Source organism: Coregonus clupeaformis, chromosome 39 (assembly GCF_020615455.1).
Source record: "Coregonus clupeaformis isolate EN_2021a chromosome 39, ASM2061545v1, whole genome shotgun sequence".
Taxonomy (NCBI): domain Eukaryota; kingdom Metazoa; phylum Chordata; class Actinopteri; order Salmoniformes; family Salmonidae; genus Coregonus; species Coregonus clupeaformis.
In genome coordinates, this window is record NC_059230.1 from 9,599,772 (window position 1) to 9,621,906 (window position 22,135).

Sequence of the window (22,135 nt, forward strand, 5' to 3'; positions counted from 1 at the left end):
ACTACAGGGTAAGCAGGAGACTCAATAATCAAAAAAGTTATCTGCTCAACATGCGTCTCCTGTGTAATCATGGTGACTGGTACAGTAACCTCCTTAACCAACCCGGACCCTAATGGTCAATTATCAAGTGCTCAGACGGGGAGTGGAATGGATAGGGGAACCAATGAAATGCCTTGATGGCGTGCAAATGCCCTGTCCATAAATTTCCCAGCTGCGCCTGAATCGACTAGCGCCTTACACTGGGAAACTACCAGGTGTTAGATAGGGTACAGTGCGCCGCAAAGGGCTCTGAACAAGTTTGGGTGTTCGTTACCTGGGGTGATGCGTGAGTACCCTGCCTACCGCCTACAGACCCAAAAGAATGTTGACTGCGACGTGAGGTGGATTATCCCTTCATGCCACCAATGTGGCACTGTTGCTGTCCTCCTGCGCTCTCTCGACCGGTGGCTCCCCCCAGCTCCATCTGCTCGGGTCAGAGTCGTCCGGAGTGGGAACGGGCAGACCCCTACCAGGACGTCCTCTGGCTGCTAGCAGATTGTCCAGCCGGATGGCCATGTCCACCAGTTGGGAGAACGATAGCATGGCATCACGGCAGGCTAGCTCCCGTCGGACGTCCTCCCTTAGGTGGCACCGGAAATGGTCAATCAGGGCCCGCTCGTTCCACCCGGACCCCGCTGCCAGCATCCGGAACTCCAGCGCTTAGTCCTGTGCAGTCCTCGTCCCCTGCCTCAGATGGACCAGTCATTCGCCCTCAGGCGGGTGATCAAAAACGGCCCGAAAGAGGCGAGCAAACTCCCCGTAGTCCTCCAATGCGGCACCTCTCTCGTTCCACACCATGTTGGCCCACTCCAGGGCTCTCCCACAAAGGCAGGAAACGAGGACGGATACCTTCTCCCGCTCCAGTGGCGCCGGCCTGATGCTGGAGAAATACAGCTTGAGTTGGAGCATAAATCCCTTACATTGCGCTGCCATCCCATCAAACGCCGGTGGCCGGGATATCTGGATCCCTCCAGGGGCTGGGGTGTAGGTGGCTGGATCCGGTTGACCAGCTGGTCTCGATAGATCGGTTCTACTACCTGAAGAACCTGATCCATAATTTCCCCCAAGCTGGCCAGCATCGAGGAATGCTCCTGGACCCTTGCCACAACTCCAGGCATGCGGTCTTCTCCTGTGCCTACTTGCCTACCCATTACGGGAATAACCGAAACTCTCAACACTACTGCTTTAGATTGTACCCCTTTCCGATAATGTTATCACGGCCACAGCTCTTGCCAGTCCGCTATTAATAGAAGTCAGTAGATTTAGGTCCTATCTAATTAGGCTACAGGTAGTAAAACAAACATCTACTGTTTTTGTATGATCATACATTCAATTTATATTCATATTATTAATATTCAATCTATTGATTGACATTACGACACCATTCTCAGTCGTTTAAGCTAGCAAACCATTAGGCAACTCAAAAAATGACTACCTCGAAATCGTCACGCTATTCCTATTAAATAACTGAGTCTTTCAATTTGAACCAAACAAGCTGCCAAATCGTCCAGTCTACATCACAAAACCAACATTGTCTGCAGTATCTGTCTCAGCAAAACAGTTGCTATACACTCAGAAACCCAGAGTTTAGTTTTTGCCATAGACCCAATGCTATTGACAAAGAGATCCCACAAATAGCCCAATTACAATGGTTTGTTGTCTTAACATCTGATCCATAATGAAATTCCTTTACTACATCACCTTAGCTCCGCAATGATAATTAGTTTAATGGAAACCCTAAATAGGCTTTGTAGTATGTTTTAAGTTACGTCTATAATTTCCAGTCCTTTTGGGGCAGTTTATTTCTTAAACCTTCATCTCTATCAAATGATCCATCAACGGCACCAACTCAGAAAACGTTAATGTATTGTTTCCCGTCCCTTAAGTCTATCTTTGGGTGAGTAAGTTAATATACAGTGGGGAGAACAAGTATTTGATACACTGTCGATTTTGCAGGTTTTCCTACTTACAAAGCATGTAGAGGTCTGTAATTTTTATCATAGGTACACTACAACTGTGAGAGACGGAATCTAAAACAAAAATCCAGAAAATCACATTGTATGATTTTTAAGTAATTAATTTGCATTTTATTGCAATACTTATGCCATGCAATAAAATGCAAATGAATTACTTAAAAATCATACAATGTGATTTTCTGGATTTTTGTTTTAGATTCCGTCTCTCACAGTTGAAGTGTACCTATGATAAAAATTACAGACCTCTACATGCTTTGTAAGTAGGAAAACCTGCAAAATCGGCAGTGTATCAAATACTTGTTCTCCCCACTGTATACATATTATTGTAATTATTACATTATAAAATCCCTAGTAATCAATTACACACATAAAATTCATCATATTTTCACATCTTCACATAATCCATATAGAACGTTAGAAATCCTTAGGTACGCACATCAAACAATCCCTTCGTGTTTTTTTAACAATTCTCAATCGACATCAGCTTCTTCAAACATACTCCCAGCGGAACCAAGAAACAACAACTTTATTTTCCCGGACACTGACCTTCCTGTCATGGGATCCTCAACGGTTCTCTAACCTTCCGGAAACCCTGTCAAAGTCAAGCCTCCCAGAAATATAGACTTTTCCACTACTCTCTAAAATAATCTCACATTCTCCATACCACTCCTTGATATTCTATGACATAATTCTGTTATATATCGAAACTTCTTATCCAAACTTATATCACATTATTATACCAATTTATATAACTTATTATGCATCCTCAGATTCAAATTACTTTCTGCTTTTTGTTCATAATATAGCCCATGTTGTTCCATTAAATTACTTAACTTCGTTAGCTGACTTTTGCTCCTTATTAATTATATTTCCAGGCCATCGTGCGCTCTTTAAATCCCATTTCGTGTTGCTTACGGGGATATTGTAAATTATATATTTTCGAGCTATCTGTAACTTATCATTTATAAAAATACCTTCTTGAGGATACTCATTATCTGTCCATGCTGATAAATCACTGATATATGGTTCCACATAGAAAAACCCTAATGTACTTAACATCCATTCGTGCATTGTCTGATTTTCAATACTTTTAAAAGCGACTTGTTTTAGTTGCGGATTTGTCTGTAATAATTTAGTCATTTCCTTTCTCTCTCTTCGAGGTAAATGAAACTCTGATTTATTCTTAATGGTGACTGTCTTGCCAGATATCGGTCTACTAAGTTGGCTATCCATTATTTTTATTAGTTCATGCAATATTAGTAATCAAATACTTGAATCAAATCCCCAACTTGATCTTTATAAAATTTTGTTTGCCTATTTTGTCATTGGTGCCATGATTCAACAGGCTTAATTGTATCTGCTCGATTCTTTATGCCGTATGAGTATTGTTCTCTCTCTCTCCTGACCATTTTGAGTAATTCACAAAGCACAAATTCTCTCATAGGGCTTTTACAAAGGACTCTAACCTTTAATAAATCTTGTTGAGGACTTGAACCTCTTCCCAAATCTTGTTGAGGACTTGAACCTCTTCCCAAAGGACTCTAACCTTTACAAAGCTACACTTTATGATGATTCAACACCACAGGACTCAAACCTAACTTTATCACACTTAATGATGATTCAACACCAAAGGACTCAAACCTCAATACCCTCTATCTTAATAATGTCATACACATTAAAAGACTCCAATCTCCTTCTCCTCTGTTAATGTTTTTACTAAATATTCTGAACAAACCCTGTTTAGAATCATAGCACCATGCTATTGTCTAATTTGATATTTCTCCTTACATCTGCTTACGTACTTGAATACCACTCATCTATTCCCCTCAAAAGAATATTGAATTTCAAACGTTCGTTACAGCTCAGCTTTACCACAGATGAGCAGAATTTGACATAATCAATAAAATGAAAGTCTGCTTCCTGTTAGTTCGGCTGTAAACTGCATCCTGTTCGTTTGGACGCCAATCTGTTATGATGAGTTCTCTGGCATCAAGTAATTCAGTATGCAAGAAGATACTTAAACACCTACATGGAGAGTTGATTCAAAGTATTTAATATTGCGGTACCGGGTTCACATAGCAAATGGCACGTGGGTGGCCCATTGCTATCTGAACTAACTGAACAAAGGAAATCTCTTAGCTTATATACTTATTTCCAAGCTAATTCTATCAAACAGGTGCCAACCATTATTGAGTGTCACTCCTCACCACAATAGCATCACCCTATATGGTATTATGTTGCACCCTAGCCAGAATATTCCATCACATACTCCTTCTAAGATTAGCACCAGTGGCCCCCCAGCTATCTTGGCACGCAGACCTTCTGACACCCACCTTGACAGAAATAAATACATGGAATGTCCTCATCCTCCAAATCTTATGCAGCTCACAATATCAAACATTAACTAATCCTGTATAAAATACGTAATATCAGTAACATAATGATAGTTCTCTCTGTGTGTTTCAGTGCTGTTGAGGACACTGGTATACTCTAGCCTCGTACAAGGAGGAGGTGAGTAAATTTCTCTTTATTCATCACCTGCTCTATAATAGTAACATTTCTCTTTATTCATCACCTGCTCAATAACAGTAGCAAAGTTTGGACACACCTATTCATTCAAGGGTTTTTCTACATTGTAGAATAATAGTGAAGACATCAAAACTATGAAAATAACACATATGGAATCAAGTAGTAACCAAAAAAGTGTTAAACAAATGAAAATATACTTTAGATTTTAGATTCTTCAAAGTCGCCACCCTTTGCCTTGATGACAGCTTTGCACACTCTTGGCATTCTCTCAACCAGCTTCACCTGGAATGCTTTTCCAACAGTCTTGAAGGAGTTCCCACATATGCTGAGCACTTGTTGGCTGCTTTTCCTTCACTCTGCGTTCCAACTCATCCCAAACCATCTCAATTGGGTTGAGGTTGAGTGATTGTGGAGGCCAGGTCATCTGATGCAGCACTCCATCATTATCCTTCTTGGTCAAATAGCCCTTACACAGCCTGTATGTGTGTTGGGTCATTGTCCTGTTGAAAAACAAATAATAGTCCAACTAGACGCAAACCAGATGGGATGGCGTATCACTGCAGAATGCTGTGTTATCCATGCTGGTTAAGTGTGCCTTGAATTCTAAATAAATCACCTACAGTGTCACCAGCAAAGCACCCCCACACCATAACACCTCCTCCTCCATGCTTCACGGTGGGAACCACACATGTGGAGATCATCCGTTCACCTACTCTGCGTCTCACAAAGACACGGCGGTTGGAACAAGAAATCTCAAATTTGGACAGATATCCACTGGTCTATTGTCCATTGCTCATGTTTCTTGGCCCAAGCAAGTTTCTTCTTCTTATTGGTGTCCTTTAGTAGTGGTTTCTTTGCAGCAATTCGACCATGAAGGCCTGATTCACACAGTCTCCTCTGAACAGTTGATGTTGAGATGTGTCTGTTACTTGAACTCTGTGAAGCATTTATAGCTAGTTGTTTCTCTCTAGACACCATGTAACAGACACAAGCTAGTTGTTTCTCTAGACACCATGTAACAGACACAAGCTAGTTGTTTCTCTAGACACCATGTAACAGACACAAGCTAGTTGTTTCTCTCCAGACACCATGTAACAGACACAAGCTAGTTGTTTCTCTAGACACCATGTAACAGACACAAGCTAGTTGTTTCTCTAGACACCATGTAACAGACACAAGCTAGTTGTTTCTCTCTAGACACCATGTAACAGACACATGCTAGTTGTTTCTATAGACACCATGTAACAGACACAAGCTAGTTGTTTCTATAGACACCATGTAACAGGCACAAGCTAGTTGTGTCTCTCTAGACACCATGTAACAGACACAAGCTAGTTGTTTCTCTCCAGACACCATGTAACAGACACAAGCTAGTTGTTTCTCTCTAGACACCATGTAACAGACACAAGCTAGTTGTTTCTCTAGACACCATGTAACAGACACAAGCTAGTTGTTTCTCTCCAGACACCATGTAACAGACACAAGCTAGTTGTTTCTCTAGACACCATGAAACAGACACAAGCTAGTTGTTTCTCCCCAGACACCATGTAACTGTCACGGTTCAGACAGACGACAAGAGGACCACAATTGCGTCACACCAGAAAGTTTATTTAAACTTAAGGGGAAAGGGATGTAGGGAGTGAGTGAAGGCTCCAGGGGTTATCCCGTCCGATGTGCTGGGTCTGTGCCTCCCCCCAGTGGCAGCGATGCGTCCGATGACGCCGGTGGTTGGTGGTCCAGAAGTCCTGGGGGGGGGAGGAAACACAGACACAACGGGGCGGAATGAAACCAGGCAGCAGTACAGTTCAAGGGAAATCCAAAATACGTAGTAGCAAGGCAGAAGGCTGGTCAGAGTTACCGGGATTGAAGAGTAGTCAGGAGTCGTAATGGCAGAAGCAGGTCTGGATCTCCTGAGGCAGAAGAGGATCCAAAAACCAGGCAGGTCCGGGGTCACAAAACCAGGGTGAGCCAGAAGCGCGAGCAAACAGGTTCCGGGTGTGAGCTTTGCAGACGATCTGACAAAGGAGAGCTGAAAGACAGGGCTATAAATACTGGGAGAGGTTAGTGGGTAATGCAGCGCAGCTGGCAGAGTAATTAGAGCCGAGCAGAGCAGGGACAGGTGGAGCTAGTTAGGCTGAGTAGAGAGAGAGTGGTGAGCAGAGTGGAAACAACTTAAGGTGGTAACCCAGTGGAGTGAGAGGGCTCATGACAGAACCCCCCCCCCAAGGGACGGCCCCAGAAGTCCCAAGAGCAACACCACGCCGGGCGGGAGGAGGGGAGCCGGAGGAGGGCTAGAACTCCTCCGAATGGTCCGAGTGAACGTCCTCATCCTCGGAGGAAGCCGGAGGGCCGTGGTCGGGAGATGGGACAGGTCCCGAGACCGGATCAGGCACAGGACAGGAAGCCGAGCGGGCAGGACGGTTAGAGACCCCTCTGGGGCGGCCCCTACGGATTGCAGGTTGATCAGGATGCCGTTGGTGGAAAGCGGTGATGAGAGTCCTATCCACAATCCGACTAGCTGGCACCCAGGTCCTTTCCTCAGGTCCATAGCCCTCCCAGTCAATGAGGTACTGGAGACCCCTACCCCTCCGTCTGGACCGAAGCAGGCGGCGGACGGTGTAAACCAGACCACCATCGACGAGCCGTGGAGGAGGAGGACAAGGCGCAGCAGGGACCAGCGGACTCCTGGGCACAGGCAGGGGCTGCAGCAATCCGGCTGGGGGGCTGGCAGGACGACTTGTGTTGGTTGCAGATGGGGCAGGCTTGGACGAATTCCCGTACATCCTTCCTCAGAGAGGGCCACCAGAACCTCTGGGCGAGCAGGTTGTAAGTGCGGGTGGAGCCAGGGTGACAAGCTAGGCGGGAGTCATGTCCCCACTGAACGACCTGGGACCTCAGGTCTTCGGGGACAAAAAGGCGGTCAGCTGGGCAAGTGCTGGGACCTGGCTGGTTACGGAGAGCCTCCAGCACCTGTTCCTCAACAGCCCAGGTCAGAGCTGCAACGATGCAGGGACTTGGCAGAATCGACACAGGGTCCTTGGAGGGTCAGGAGCGGAGTTAGTAGGTACTGGCCGAGGGGGTAGTGCGGCGGCAAGCAGGCAGGTTCGGTGGCAGTCCTCTCCCCACTCCCTGATCACCCCGGTCACCCAGTCGAGCTGAGGGTTGTGCCGGCGGAGCCATGGGTAACCCAGGATGAGGGGTTGGCCTGGAGAGGGGAGCAGGTGAAACTGGATAGTTTCTTGATGGTTTCCGGACAGACCCATCGAGACCGGGGCCGTGACATGAGTGACCGATCCGAGTAAGTGTCCGTCCAGTGCCCGGGCAGGAATAGGAGGTGTCAAACGGAGGTTCTCCAGTCCCAGTTGGCGTGCCAGCTTGATGTCCATTATGTTGGCTTCGGCGCCAGAATCCACCAGAGCAGCCAGGGTGTGAGTTGAGTCAGGGAGGCGGAGGTGAACTTGCAGCAGGGGTTTGCGGTCGGAGGACTGGATGGTCATTGAACTCAACCGGACTCCCCCTATGCCCGGTGAGCTTCGGCCCTTTAAAGGGCAGGTTACCACACGATGTCCATCACCTCCACAATAGAGGCAGAGGTTTGAGGTGAAGCGTCGCTGGCGCTCTGCAGGAGTGAGAGAGGCTCGCCCAATCTCCATAGGCTCAGACTGATCAAGCTGAACTGGGTGAGTGGCAGTAGATGACAGGAGCCCAGTCGGATCTCTCCGAATGCCGGTAGTAGGTGGACCTTGGCGCCCCCTCTCACGACGACGGGTCTGTATCCCTCTGTCGATCCTGACAGTCAGTGCGATGGCTTCATCAAGAGTGGAAGGCAGTTCATGGGAGACCAACTCGTCCTTGATATAGTCAGCCAAACTATGGAAGAACGCGTCCACCAACGATGGTGTGTTCCAAGAACTTCGTCTAGCCAGGGTTCGGAAGTCGATGGAATGGTCTGCGACTGTACGTCTGCCTTGTCGAATACTGAACAGTTCACGAGACGCCTCTGCGGTTGGTGAATCCAGGTCAAACACCTTCAGCATCTCCTCGGCAAACCGGTCGAAGGTTGCACATGCGGGGGTTTGACGTTCGAACTCTGCTGTTCCCCAGAGTCGAGCTCGGCCCGTCAGGTGAGTGATGGCATACCCAACCTTAGCCCCCTCCGTGGCGAAGGTCCTTGGCTGCAAGGAGAACTGAAGTCGGCAGCTAGTCAGGAATGGCCGGACCTGGGTAGAATCGCCGTTGAACCGCTCGGGGTTTCCAATCTTGGGTTCGGAGCAGCGGCTGCAATGACCGGGGCAGGTAACTCGGGGGGCAGGGCTGGTGGGCAGACTGGCTGGGGTCAGGTTGGTGAGGAGTTGAATGATCATGGCGAGTTGTTGTTGCTGCTGCTGGGACTGCTGCTGGTGCTGCTGGAACTGCTGATGCTGTTGGTAGCCGGCCTGAAGCAGAGAGGTGATGTCGCCGCTCATGCGGCCTAGCTCTCTCTCAGTGTGTTCCAGGCGTAGCATGGCGGTGGGTTGCTCAGGTTCTTCGGTTTCCATGTCGGGGGAAGTGTGCGCTGAGTCCATAATGGTCAGATCGTACTGTCACGGTTCAGACAGACGACAAGAGGACCACAATTGCGTCACACCAGAAAGTTTATTTAAACTTAAGGGGAAAGGGATGTAGGGAGTGAGTGAAGGCTCCAGGGGTTATCCCGTCCGATGTGCTGGGTCTGTGCCTCCCCCAGTGGCAGCGATCGTCCGATGACGCCGGTGGTTGGTGGTCCAGAAGTCCTGGGGGGGGGAGGAAACACAGACACAACGGGGCGGAATGAAACCAGGCAGCAGTACAGTTCAAGGGAAATCCAAAATACGTAGTAGCAAGGCAGAAGGCTGGTCAGAGTTACCGGGATTGAAGAGTAGTCAGGAGTCGTAATGGCAGAAGCAGGTCTGGATCTCCTGAGGCAGAAGAGGATCCAAAACCAGGCAGGTCCGGGGGTCACAAAACCAGGGTGAGCCAGAAGCGCGAGCAAACAGGTTCCGGGTGTGAGCTTTGCAGACGATCTGACAAAGGAGAGCTGAAAGACAGGGCTATAAATACTGGGAGAGGTTAGTGGGTAATGCAGCGCAGCTGGCAGAGTAATTAGAGCCGAGCAGAGCAGGGACAGGTGGAGCTAGTTAGGCTGAGTAGAGAGAGAGTGGTGAGCAGAGTGGAAACAACTTAAGGTGGTAACCCAGTGGAGTGAGAGGGCTCATGACAGTAACAGACACAAGCTAGTTGTTTCTCTCCAGACACCATGTAACAGACACAAGCTAGTTGTTTCTCTCTAGACACCATGTAACAGACACAAGCTATTTGTTTCTCTCCAGATACCATGTAACAGACACAAGCAAGTTGTTTCTCTCTAGACATGTAACAGACACAAGCTAGTTGTTTCTCTCTAGACACCATGTAACAGACACAAGCTAGTTGTTTCTCTCCAGACACCATGTAACAGACACAAGCTAGTTGTTTCTCTCTAGACACCATGTAACAAACACAAGCTAGTTGTTTCTCTCCAGACACCAATCATCTCCTTTGTCTTGGTCACGTTGAGGGAGAGGTTGTTATCCTGGCACCACACGGCCAGGTCTCTGACCTCCTCCCTATAGGCTGTCTCATCATTGTCGGTGATCAGGCCTAACACTGTTGTGTCGTCAGCAAACTTAATTATGGTGTTGGAGTCATGCTTGGCCAAGCAGTCATGGGTGAACAGGGAGTACAGGAGGGGACTAAGCACGTACCCTTGAGGTGCCCCCATGTTGAGGATCAGCGTGGCAGTTGTGTTGTTGCCTACCCTTACCACCTGGGGGTGGCCTGTCAGGAAGTCCAGGATCCAGCTGCAGAGGGATGTGTTTAGTCCCAGGGTCTTTAGCTTAGTGATGAGCTTTGTGGGCACTATGGTGTTGAACGCTGAGCTGTAGTCAATTAACAGCATTCTCACATAGGTGTTCCTTTTGTCCAGGCGGCAAAGGGCAGTGTGGAGTGCATTTGAAATTGCGTAATCTTTGGATCTGTTGGGGCGGTATGCGAATTGGAGTGGGTCTAGGTTTTCCGGGATGATGGTGTTGATGTGAGCCATGACCAGCCTTTCAAAGCAATTCATGGCTACCGACGCGGTAGTCATGTAGGTATTACACTTGGTCAGGGAGAGGTTGAAAATTTTATTGAATACACTTACCAGTTGGTCCACTCACGCTCTGAGTATACATCCTGGTAATCTGTCTGGCCCTGTGGCCTTGTGAATGTTGAATTTCCCTGTATTTAGCACCATCCATCATTCCTTCAATTCTGACCAGTTTCCCAGTCCCTGCCGATGAAAAACATCCCCACAGCATGATGCTGCCACAACCATGCTTCACTGTGGGGATGGTGTTCTCGGGGTGATGAGAGGTGTTGGGTTTGAGCCAGACATAGCATTTTCCTCGATGGCCAAAAAGCTCAGTTGTAGTCTCATCTGACCAGAGTACCTTCTTCCATATGTTTGGGGAGTCTCCCACATGCCTTTTGGTGAACACCAAACGTATTTGCTTAGTCTCTAACCCTTCCAGGTAATTTTGTCCAAAATCTTGTTAGTTGGTTTCAAGTTTTGATTTGGAGTGAAGGTTATGTTGTGGAGGGTAGTATCCTGTAGAGTTGAATATAATATACATAATATACATATATATGAATACATGTATAGTTGTATATGTCCTTGTATTTTGTTTTTACAACAAAAAAAAAACAAAAAAATGCTGAAAGATTAAGGAGCTCATCTTCTCATGACCTTCTCGCTCTGTTAATAACGCTCTCTTTATCTCTCTCTCTCTCTTTCTCTCTCTCTTACTCTCAGATCTCTCTCTTCCAGCCTCTCTGGTTGTCAGTCCTGACAGATCTCAGTTCTTTGAATATGAGTCTGTCTCTCTGAGCTGTGAGGTTCAGGGGAACTCTTCTGGATGGAGAGTGGTGAGGAACCCAGACAAAGGAATCCTTTCAGAGTGTAATACTGACTGGGGAAAACAACAAGGGTCTTCATGCAACGTGTCACTAATATCATCAGACAGTGGAGTGTACTGGTGTGAGTCTGGGTCTGGAGAACACAGCAATGCTGTCAACATCACAGTACATGGTATGTCCACAAACACCATCTACTAACATTATAGTGTTTAATGTTTCATCTGGTTTCAGATAGCTGATGTTATGTTTATATATGATGTTTATATATTATATACAGCTGGTGCTGTGATCCTGGAGAGACCTGTTTATATATGATGTTTATATATTATATACAGCTGGAGCTGTGATCCTGGAGAGACCTGTTTATATATGATGTTTATATATTATATACAGCTGGTGCTGTGATCCTGGAGAGACCTGTTTATATATGATGTTTATATATTATATACAGCTGGTGCTGTGATCCTGGAGAGACCTGTTTATATATGATGTTTATATATTATATACAGCTGGTGCTGTGATCCTGGAGAGACCTGTTTATATATGATGTTTATATATTATATACAGCTGGTGCTGTGATCCTGGAGAGACCTGTTTATATATTATATACAGCTGGTACTGTGATCCTGGAGAGACCTGTTTATATATGATGTTTATATATTATATACAGCTGGTGCTGTGATCCTGGAGTGTCACGCCCTGGCTCTGGGGAAACTTGTATGTTGAGCCAGGGTGTGAGTTTCCATTTGTTTTTCTAGTAGTTGTATGTCTATGTTGGCCAGAGTGGTTCCCAATCAGAGGCAACGAGTGTCAGCTGTTGCTGGTTGTCTCTGATTGGGAACCACATTTAGACAGGCTGTTTTCCCACAGTGGTTGTGGGATCTTGTTCCTTTTGGTTTGTACCGTAGGACTGCACGTATCGTTTGTTGTTTTGTTCGGGTGATTACTCTATTAAATAAAATATGTTCACCTTCAACGCTGCGCCTTGGTCCTCCTCCTTCGACGATCGTGACAGAAGATCCCACCAAGACTGGACCAAGCAGCAAGTCCAGGAGCCATCGCCAGGGAGATCTCTAGCGGATCTCCTTCGCCTCCTCGACTGGGTCAAGCCTTGTGAGGAAGAGAGGGGCTTGACGTGGAAGCAGAAGGGCGAAAGGCTGGCGAAAAGTATGGAGACCTGGTCCACGGGTAGGAGTGAAGCCCATACATTTTTTAGGGGGGGGCTAACGCCGTGGACGACGGGGCAGCAGGAGACCGCGACAGAGCGGCCCAGCGGGTTGGCAGAGGAGGCCGCCAGGTTACGGGGACCACTGGTGAAAGAGGGGAAGGAAGGTGTAGAGGCACGGCGAGAGGTACTGGGGTGTGTTACCAGTCCGGTCCGGCCCGTTCCAGATCCCTGCGTAGGGCCAGTGGTGTGTGTCCCCAGTACGGTCCGGTCTGTTCCTGCTTGTCACGCGTGCTGTAGGTGGGTGTAGTGGTGGAATCAAACGCAGGACACCGAAGTATAGTCCAACAGACTTTAGTAACTCTCCAACAAGGAAATACGAGAACACTTGCCCGTAGGCGAAATAACGCACGAAGGCGAACAAAACAAATGCGCACTACACAGGTGCGTAAACACTCCACGCAGTCGAGGGAAGCTCAACCGAGCGAAATAGCGAACATCAGCCCTACACACGACAGACAACAATCAATAGCACACAACACCTGACAAACACAACGAGAACTAAATAGGACACTAATGACACTAAATGAAAACAGGTGTGACAACAATCAGACAAAAGCAAACGAACATGAAACATACAACGGTGGCAGCTAGTATTCCGGAGACAACGAACGCCGAAGCCTGCCCGAACAAGGGAGAGAGGCAGCCTCGGCCGAAACCGTGACAGTACCCCCCCTTGACGCGGCCCAGACGTGCACCGACTCGGCCTCGGGGACGACCCGGAGGACGCGGAGCAGGGTGTGTCGGGTGCCCACGATGGAATTCCGTCAGGAGAGACGGGTCCAAAATGTCTTTCCTCGGCACCCAGCACCGCTCCTCCGGACCGTACCCCTCCCACTCCACTAGATACTGGAGACCCCCATCCGACGTCTCGAATCCAAGATGGACCTCACGGAGTACGCCGGTGCCCCCTCGATGTCCAATGGGGGCGGAGGAGTCTCCCTGATCTCACTTTCTTGGAGTGGGCCAGCTACCACCGGCCTGAGAAGGGACACATGGAACGAGGGGGTTAATACTTTTATATTCAACAGGTAGCTGTAATTTATAACACACCTCGTTCAACCTTCCCAGGACTTTAAATGGCCCTACAAACCGCCGACCCAGTTTCCGACAGGGCAGGCGGAGGGGCAGGTTCCTGGTAGAGAGCCAGACTCGATCACCAGGTGCGTACACCGGTCCCTCACTGCGGTGGAGATCGGCGCTCGCCTTATGACGTCGGAGGGCCCGCTGCAGGTGGACGTGTGCAGCGTTCCATGTCTCCTCCGAGCGCCTCGCCCACTCATCCACCGCAGGAGCCTCGATCTGGCTCTGCTGCCAGGGTGCCAGAACCGGCTGGTAACCTAACACACATTGGAAAGGGGTTAGGTTAGTGGAGGAATGGCGTAGGGAACTCTGGGCCATTTCGGCCCAGGGAACGTACCTTGCCCACTCCTCCAGCCGGTCCTGGCAGTATGTTCTAAGAAACCTGCCCACATCCTGGTTTACACGTTCCACCTGCCCATTACTCTCCGGGTGGTAACCCGAGGTGAGGCTCACCGAGACCCCCAACCGCTCCATAAAGGCCCTCCAGACTCTGGAGGTAAATTGGGGAACTCGATCAGACACAATATCCTCGGGTACCCCGTAGTGCCGGAACACATGGGTGAATAGGGCTTCGGCAGTTTGCAGGGCGGTAGGAAGGCCCGGCATGGGGAGCAAACGACAGGCCTTAGAAAACCGGTCCACAACGACCAGTATAGCGGTATTCCCCTGTGAAGGAGGAAGGTCAGTAAGGAAATCCACCGAGAGGTGGGACCATGGTCGTTGTGGCACGGGCAGGGGTAGTAACTTACCCCTAGGCAGATGTCTAGGCGCCTTACACTGGGCGCACACCGAGCAGGAGGAAACATAAACCCTCACATCCCTTGCCAACGTGGGCCACCAGTACTTGGCACTAAGACAGTGCACTGTCCGGCCGATACCCGGATGTCCAGAGGAGGGTGACGTGTGAGCCCAATAGATCAATCGATCCCGAACCTCGAGCGGAACGTACTTCCGACCCTCCGGGCACTGTGGTGGACTAGGGTCGGTGCGTAACGCCCACTCGAGCTCAGCATCGACCTCCCACACTACCGGTGCCACCAGACACGACTCCGGCAGTATGGGAGTGGGCTCCACGGACCTCTCCTCCGTGTCATACCGCCGAGACAGCGCATCTGCCTTACCGTTCTGGGACCCAGGGATGTACGTGATCTTAAACGTAAACCGGGTCAAAAACGTATTCCATCTAGCCTGCCGAGGGTTTAGCCTCCTCCCTGCCCGGATGTACTCCAGGTTACGGTGGTCCGTCAAAATGAGGAAAGGGTGTTGAGCCCCCTCAAGCCAGTGCCTCCACACCTTTAGGGCCTGTACCACGGCTAACAGCTCCCTGTCCCCTACGTCATAGTTTCGCTCCGCCGGACTGAGCTTCTTGGAATAAAAAAGCACAGGGGCGGAGTTTAGGTGGCGCGCCTGATCTTTGTGAAAGCACGGCTCCTATACCGGCCTCAGACGCGTCCACCTCTACCTGAAATGGTAAAGAGGGATCCGGATGCGCCAGCACTGGAGCCGAGGTAAACAGGTCCTTCAGCCTCCCAAATGCCCTGTCCGCCTCGGCAGACCACTGCAGACGCACCGGGCCCCCTTCAAGAGAGATGTGATGGGAGCTGCCACCTGTCCAAAACCCCGGATAAACCTCCGGTAGTAATTCGCAAACCCCAAAAACTGCTGCACCTCCTTCACAGTGGTTGGTGTTTGCCAATTACGCACGGCTGACACCCGGTCTACCTCCATCTTCACCCCTGACGCAGACAACTGATACCCCAAAAAGGAGACCGACTCCTGGAAAAACAGACACTTCTCTGCCTTAACATACAGGTCGTGCTCCACCAGCCTCCGCAACACTCTGCGCACCAGGGCCACATGCTCGACACGGGTAGGCGAGTACACGAGAATGTCATCTATGTACACCACGACCCCCTGCCCCTGCATGTCCCTGAAGATCTCATCCACGAATGATTGGAAAACTGACGGAGCGTTCATCAACCCGTATGGCATGACAAGATACTCGTAATGGCCCGAGGTGGTACTAAAGGCTGTCTTCCATTCATCGCCCTCCCTGATGCGCACCAAGTTGTACGCGCTCCTGAGATCTAATTTAGTGAAGAAACGCGCCCCATGCAAGGACTCAGTCATGGTCGTAATCAGCGGGAGTGGATAACTGTACTTCACCGTGATCTGATTGAGACCACGGTAATCGATGCATGGCGCAAACCACCATCCTTCTTCTTCACAAAAAAAGAAACTCGAGGATGCAGGGGAAGTGGAAGGCCGTATGTATCCTTGTCTCAGAGATTCGTCTATGTAAGTCTCCATAGCTTTCTTCTCCTCCTGAGACAGAGGATACACATGGCTCCGTGGGAGCGCAGCTCCTGCCTGGAGGTCTATCGCACAATCTCCCTGCCTATGGGGCTGGCAACTGCGTTGCCCTCGACTTACTAAACGCAATAGCCAAATCCCCATACTCAGGGGGAACGTGCAATGCGGGCACCTGGTTTGGACTCTCCACCGAGGTAGCCCCTCACGGAAACGCCTAAACATCTACCCACACACTGGGCAGACCACTCCATCAGAGCCCTCTCCTGCCACGAAATAGATGGGTTATGGGTACTCAACCAGGGCATGCCCAGCACCACCGGATACGCAGGAGAGTCAATCAGAAATAGCTGAATCATCTCCTGATGACCCCCCTGCGCACACATCCTAAGTGGCGCAGTGACCTCCCTGATCAAGCCCGCACCCAACGGACGGCTATCTAGGGCATGAACGGGGAAAGGGACATCAACAGGAAGAAGGGGAATCCCTAAAGCTAAACAAAATTTCTTATCAATAAAATTCCCAGCCGCGCCTGAATCTACCAGCGCCTTATGCTGGGAATGAGGTGCTACCTGTGGAAAACTCACAGGCAAACAGAAATGTGCAATAGAGAGCTCTGGGTGAGTGGGGCGCCTACTCACCTGGAAGGAATCCCCAGTGCGGGACCTGTCGTCCTCTCCCCTAGGAGGCCATCCCCAGCACCTAGCCGCGGTGTGTCCTCCCCCGACCACAGTTGGTGCAGGGGATGGACCCCCTAGTAAGCCGACCCCTCCTCTCTCTAGCGCCCAGCACCCCGAGCTCCATGGGACACGGCTCGGAGGCGCTGGAGGGTGAAATGGGACGGACCCCCTCGGAACGTCCCGCGGGTAGCTAGTAGGTTATCCAGCCTGATGGACATGTCGACCAACTGGTCGAACGAGAGGCTGGTGTCCCTACAAGCCAGCTCCCGACGGACGTCCTCTCGTAGACTACACCTGTAGTGATCGACAGAGCCGATCATTCCACCCTGCATCTGCCGCTAGAGTACGGAATTCGAGGGCGAACTCTTGCGCACTCCTCCTCCCCTGTCGGAGGAAGACCAGATGCTCCCCGCCGCTTTCCCCTCGGGGGATGGTCAAACACCGCCCTGAAGCGGCGGGAGAACTCGTCGTACGTGATGGTGTCGCGTCGATCCTCCTCCACTCCGCGTTGGCCCATTCCAATGCCTTCCCGGAAAGGCAGGAGATCAGGGCGGAAACGCTCTCATGTCCGAGGGCGCCGGGTGCACGGTGGCCAGGTACAGCTCCACCTGGAGAAGGAATCCCTGACACCCGGCCGCGGTTCCATCGTAGGACCTCGGGAGCGAGAGTCGGACTCCTCGGGGTTCCGGTGCTGGAATGGGCGGACTGGCCGATGGTGCTGGCAGGGAGGGTGGCGGTGGAAGCGTTCCCCAGCCTCGAATGGTGGTGATCACCTCCTGCAGTGCGGTCCCCATCTGCAGGATCTGGTCCCGTTGTTCCCGAACCTGGTCCTCCAGCGTCGTCTGGGCTGCTGCGGCTCCTGCTGATTCCATTTTAAGGTGTGTTATTCTGTCACGCGTGCTGTAGGTGGGTGTAGTGGTGGAATCAAACGCAGGACACCGAAGTATAGTCCAAAAGACTTTAGTAACTCTCCAACAAGGAAATACGAGAACACTTGCCCGTAGGCGAAATAACGCACGAAGGCGAACAAAACAAATGCGCACTACACAGGTGCGTAAACACTCCACGCAGTGGAGGGAAGCTCAACCGAGCGAAATAGCGAACATCAGCCCTACACACGACAGACAACAATCAATAACACACAACACCTGACAAACACAACGAGAACTAAATAGGACACTAATGACACTAAATGAAAACAGGTGTGACAACAATCAGACAAAAGCAAACGAACATGAAACATACAACGGTGGCAGCTAGTATTCCGGAGACAACGAACGCCAAAGCCTGCCCGAACAAGGGAGAGAGGCAGCCTCGGCCGAAACCGTGACACTGCTCCCCGCACCAAGCCAATGGTGTGTGTCCCCAGTACGGTCCGGTCTGTTCCTGCTCCCCGCACCAAGCCAATGGTGCGCGTCGCCAGTCCGGCCCGTCCTGTTCCTGCTCCCCGCACCAGGCCAATGGTGCGCGTCGCCAGCCCGGTCCGGCCCGCTCCTGCTCCCCGCACCAAGCCTATGGTGCGCGTCGCCAGCCCGGCCCGGCCTGCTCCTGCTCCCCGCACCAAGCCAATGGTGCGCGTCGCCAGCCCGGCCCGTCCTGTTCCTGCTCCCGCACCAAGCCTATTGTGCGCGTCGCCAGCCCGGCCCGGCCTGTTCCTGCTCCCGCACCAGGCCAATGGTGCGCGTCGCCAGCCCGGTCCGGCCCGCTCCTGCTCCCCGCACCAAGCCAATGGTGCGCGTCGCCAGCCCGGTCCGCTCCTGCTCCCCACACCAAGCCAGTGGTGTGCGTCGTCAGTCCGGCACGGCCCGTGCCTGTTCCACCGGTGCCTGGTCCGGCACCGGTCAGCTGCTTCACGCCGGAGCTAGAGCAATCCGCTCCACCAGTGTGCAGTCCAGCTCCGGCCAGCGGGGCCAGACCGGACCAGGGGTCCTTTGGGGGGTTGGAGAGGGAGTGGGGATCAGGCCCGGAGCCGGATCCGCCGCCAAGGCGGAGTGCCCACCCGGTCCCTCCCCTGTGGTGTTTGGTTGGCGCGGCCGGAGTCCGCGCCTTTAGGGGGGGGGTATTGTCACGCCCTGGCTCTGGGGACACTTGTATGTTGAGCCAGGGTGTGAGTTTCCTTTGGGTATTCTAGTTGCTGAATTTCTATGTTGGCCAGAGTGGTTCTCAATCAGAGGCAACGAGTGTCAGCTGTTGCTGGTTGTCTCTGATTGGGAACCACATTTAGACAGGCAGTTTTCCCACAGTGGTTGTGGGATCTTGTTCCTTTTGGTTTGTACCGTAGGACTGCATGTATCGTTTATTGTTTTGTTCGGGTGATTACTCTATTAAATAAAATATGTTCACCTTCAACGCTGCGCCTTGGTCCTCCTCCTTAGACTATCGTGACATGGAGAGACCTGTTTATATATTATATACAGCTGGTGCTGTGATCCTGGAGAGACCTGTTTATATATGATGTTTATATATTATATACAGCTGGTGCTGTGATCCTGGAGAGACCTGTTTATGTATGTTTATATATTATATACAGCTGGTGCTGTGATCCTGGAGAGACCTGTTTATATATGATGTTTATATATTATATACAGCTGGTGCTGTGATCCTGGAGAGACCTGTTTATATATGATGTTTATATATTATATACAGCTGGTGCTGTGATCCTGGAGAGACCTGTTTATATATGATGTTTATATATTATATACAGCTGGTGCTGTGATCCTGGAGAGACCTGTTTATATATGATGTTTATATATTATATACAGCTGGTGCTGTGATCCTGGAGAGACCTGTTTATATATGATGTTTATATATTATATACAGCTGGTGCTGTGATCCTGGAGAGACCTGTTTATATATGTTTATATATTATATACAGCTGGTGCTGTGATCCTGGAGATCCCTGCCCTTCCTGTGACTGAGGGAGATTCTGTGACTCTGCGCTGCAGATATCAGAGAACTCCCTCTAACCTCAAAGCTGATTTCTACAAAGATGGATCCCTCATCAGGACTGAGACTACAGGAGAGATGACCATCCCTGCAGTATCCAAGTCAGATGAAGGACTCTACAAGTGTACCAACTCTGAAGGAGAATCACCAGAGAGCTGGATGACTGTGACAGGTGAGAATATGACAAACCTTGACATTCAGATTATTTGGTCCTTCTTAACACTGTTAAGTTGTGCTAAAACCTGCATTGTAAACTGGGTGGTTCGAGACCTGAATGCTGATTGGCTGGCAGCCATGGTATATGAGAAACTTACCACTCTCTCTCCCTCTCTCTCTCTCTCTCTCTCTCTCTGGTGACAAAACATTTATTTTTATGCTGAAAGATTCAGGAGCTCTTCTTCTCAAGACATTCTCTCTCTCCTCTCTGTCCCTATCTATCTCTCTCTCTCTCTCTCTCTCTCTCTCTCTCTCTCTCTCTCTCTCTCTCTCTCTCTCTCTCTGTCTCTCTCTCTCTCTCTGTCTCTCTCTCTCTCTCTCTGTCTCTCTCTGTCTCTCTCTGTCTCTCTCTGTCTCTGTCTCTCTTTCTCTCTTTCTCTCTCTCTCTCTCTCTCTCAATTCAATTTCAATTTAAGGGCTTTATTGGCATGGGAAATGTGTGTTAACATTGCCAAAGCAAGTGAAGTAGATAGTAAACAAATGTGAAATAAACAATAAATATTAACAGTAAACATTACACTCAGAAGTTTCAAAAGAATAAAGACATTTCAAATGTCATATTATGTATATATAAAGTGTTGTAACAATGTGCAAATAGTTAAAGTACAAATGGGAAAATAAATAAACATAAATATGGGTTGTATTTACAATGGTGTTTGTTCTTCACTGGTTGCCCTTTTCTTGTGGCAACAGGTCACAAATCTTGCAGCTGTGATGGCACACTGTGGTTTTTCACCCAGTAGATAAGGGAGTTTATCAAAATTGGGTTTGTTTTCGAATTCTTTGTGGATCGCTGTAATCTGAGGGAAATGTGTGTCTCTAATATGGTCATACATTTGGCAGGAGGTTAGGAAGCGCAGCTCAGTTTCCACCTCATTTTGTGGGCAGTGTGCACATAGCCTGTCTTCTCTTGGGAGCCAGGTCTACCTACGGCGGCCTTTCTCAATAGCAAGGCTATGCTCACTGAGTCTGTACATAGTCAAAGCTTTCCTTAAATTTGGGTCAGTCACAGTGGTCAGGTATTCTGCCACTGTGTACTCTCTGTTTAGGGCCAAATAGCATTCTAGTTTGCTCTGTTTTTTTGTTTGTTCTTTCCAATGTGTCAAGTAATTCTCTTGTTGTTTTCTCATGATTTGGTTGGGTCTAATTGTGTTGTTGTTGTTGTTGTCCTGGGGCTGTGTGGGGTCTGTTTGTGTTTGTGAACAGAGGCCCAGGACAAGCTTACTTAGGGGACTCTTCTCCAAGTTCATCTCTCTGTAGGTGATGGCTTTGTTATGGAAGGTTTGGGAATCGCTTCCTTTTAAGTGGTTATAGAATTTAACGGCTCTTTTCTGGATTTTGATAATTAGCGGGTATTGGCCTAATTCTGCTCTGCATGCATTATTTGGTGTTTTACGTTGTACACGGAGGATGTTTTTGCAGAATTCTGCATGCAGAGTCTCAATTTGGTGTTTGTCCCATTTTGTGAATTCTTGGTTGATGAGTGGACCCCAGACCTCAGAACCATAAAGGGCAATGGGTTCTATAACTGATTCAAGTATTTTTAGCCAGATCCTAATTGGTATGTCAAATTTTATGTTCCTTTTGATGGCATAGAAGGCCCTTCTTGCCTTGTCTCTCAGATCGTTCACAGCTTTGTGGAAGTTACCTGTGGCGCTGATGTTTAGGCCGAGGTATGTATAGTTTTTTGTGTGCTCTAGGGCAACGGTGTCTAGATGGAATTTGTATTTGTGGTTCTGGCAACTGGACCTTTTTTGGAACACTATTATTTTTGTCTTACTGAGATTTACTGTCAGGGCCCAGGTCTGACAGAATCCGTGCAGAAGATCTAGGTGCTGCTGTAGGCCCTCCTTGGTTGGTGACAGAAGCACCAGATCATCAGCAAACAGAAGACATTTGACTTCAGATTCTAGTAGGGTGAGGCCGGTTGCTGCAGACTGTTCTAGTGCCCTCGCCAATTCGTTGATATATATGTTGGAGAGGGTGGGGCTTAAACTGCATCCCTGTCTCACCCCACGGCCCTGTGGAAAGAAATGTTTGTGTTTTTTGCCAATTTTCAAATCAAATCAAATCAAATCAAATTTTATTGGTCACATGCGCCGAATACAACAGGTGCAGACATTGCAGTGAAATGCTTACTTACAGCCCTTAACCAACAGTGCATTTATTTTAAATAA

General features: G+C 49.3%; 1 protein-coding gene across 1 annotated transcript in view; it reads left to right on the plus strand.

The window, feature by feature from the left end:
- The window catches only part of LOC123482856 (low affinity immunoglobulin gamma Fc region receptor II-b-like), a 45,427-nt gene extending 25,432 nt beyond the window's left edge, over window positions 1-19,995 (plus strand). Inside the window, exons 2-4 of the mRNA XM_045211806.1 lie at window positions 11,395-11,670; window positions 19,672-19,914; window positions 19,973-19,995. Coding sequence (XP_045067741.1) covers window positions 11,395-11,670; window positions 19,672-19,914; window positions 19,973-19,995 — 542 coding nt within the window. The remainder of the gene's footprint in view (window positions 1-11,394; window positions 11,671-19,671; window positions 19,915-19,972) is intronic.
- Window positions 19,996-22,135: the final 2,140 nt, after the last annotated feature.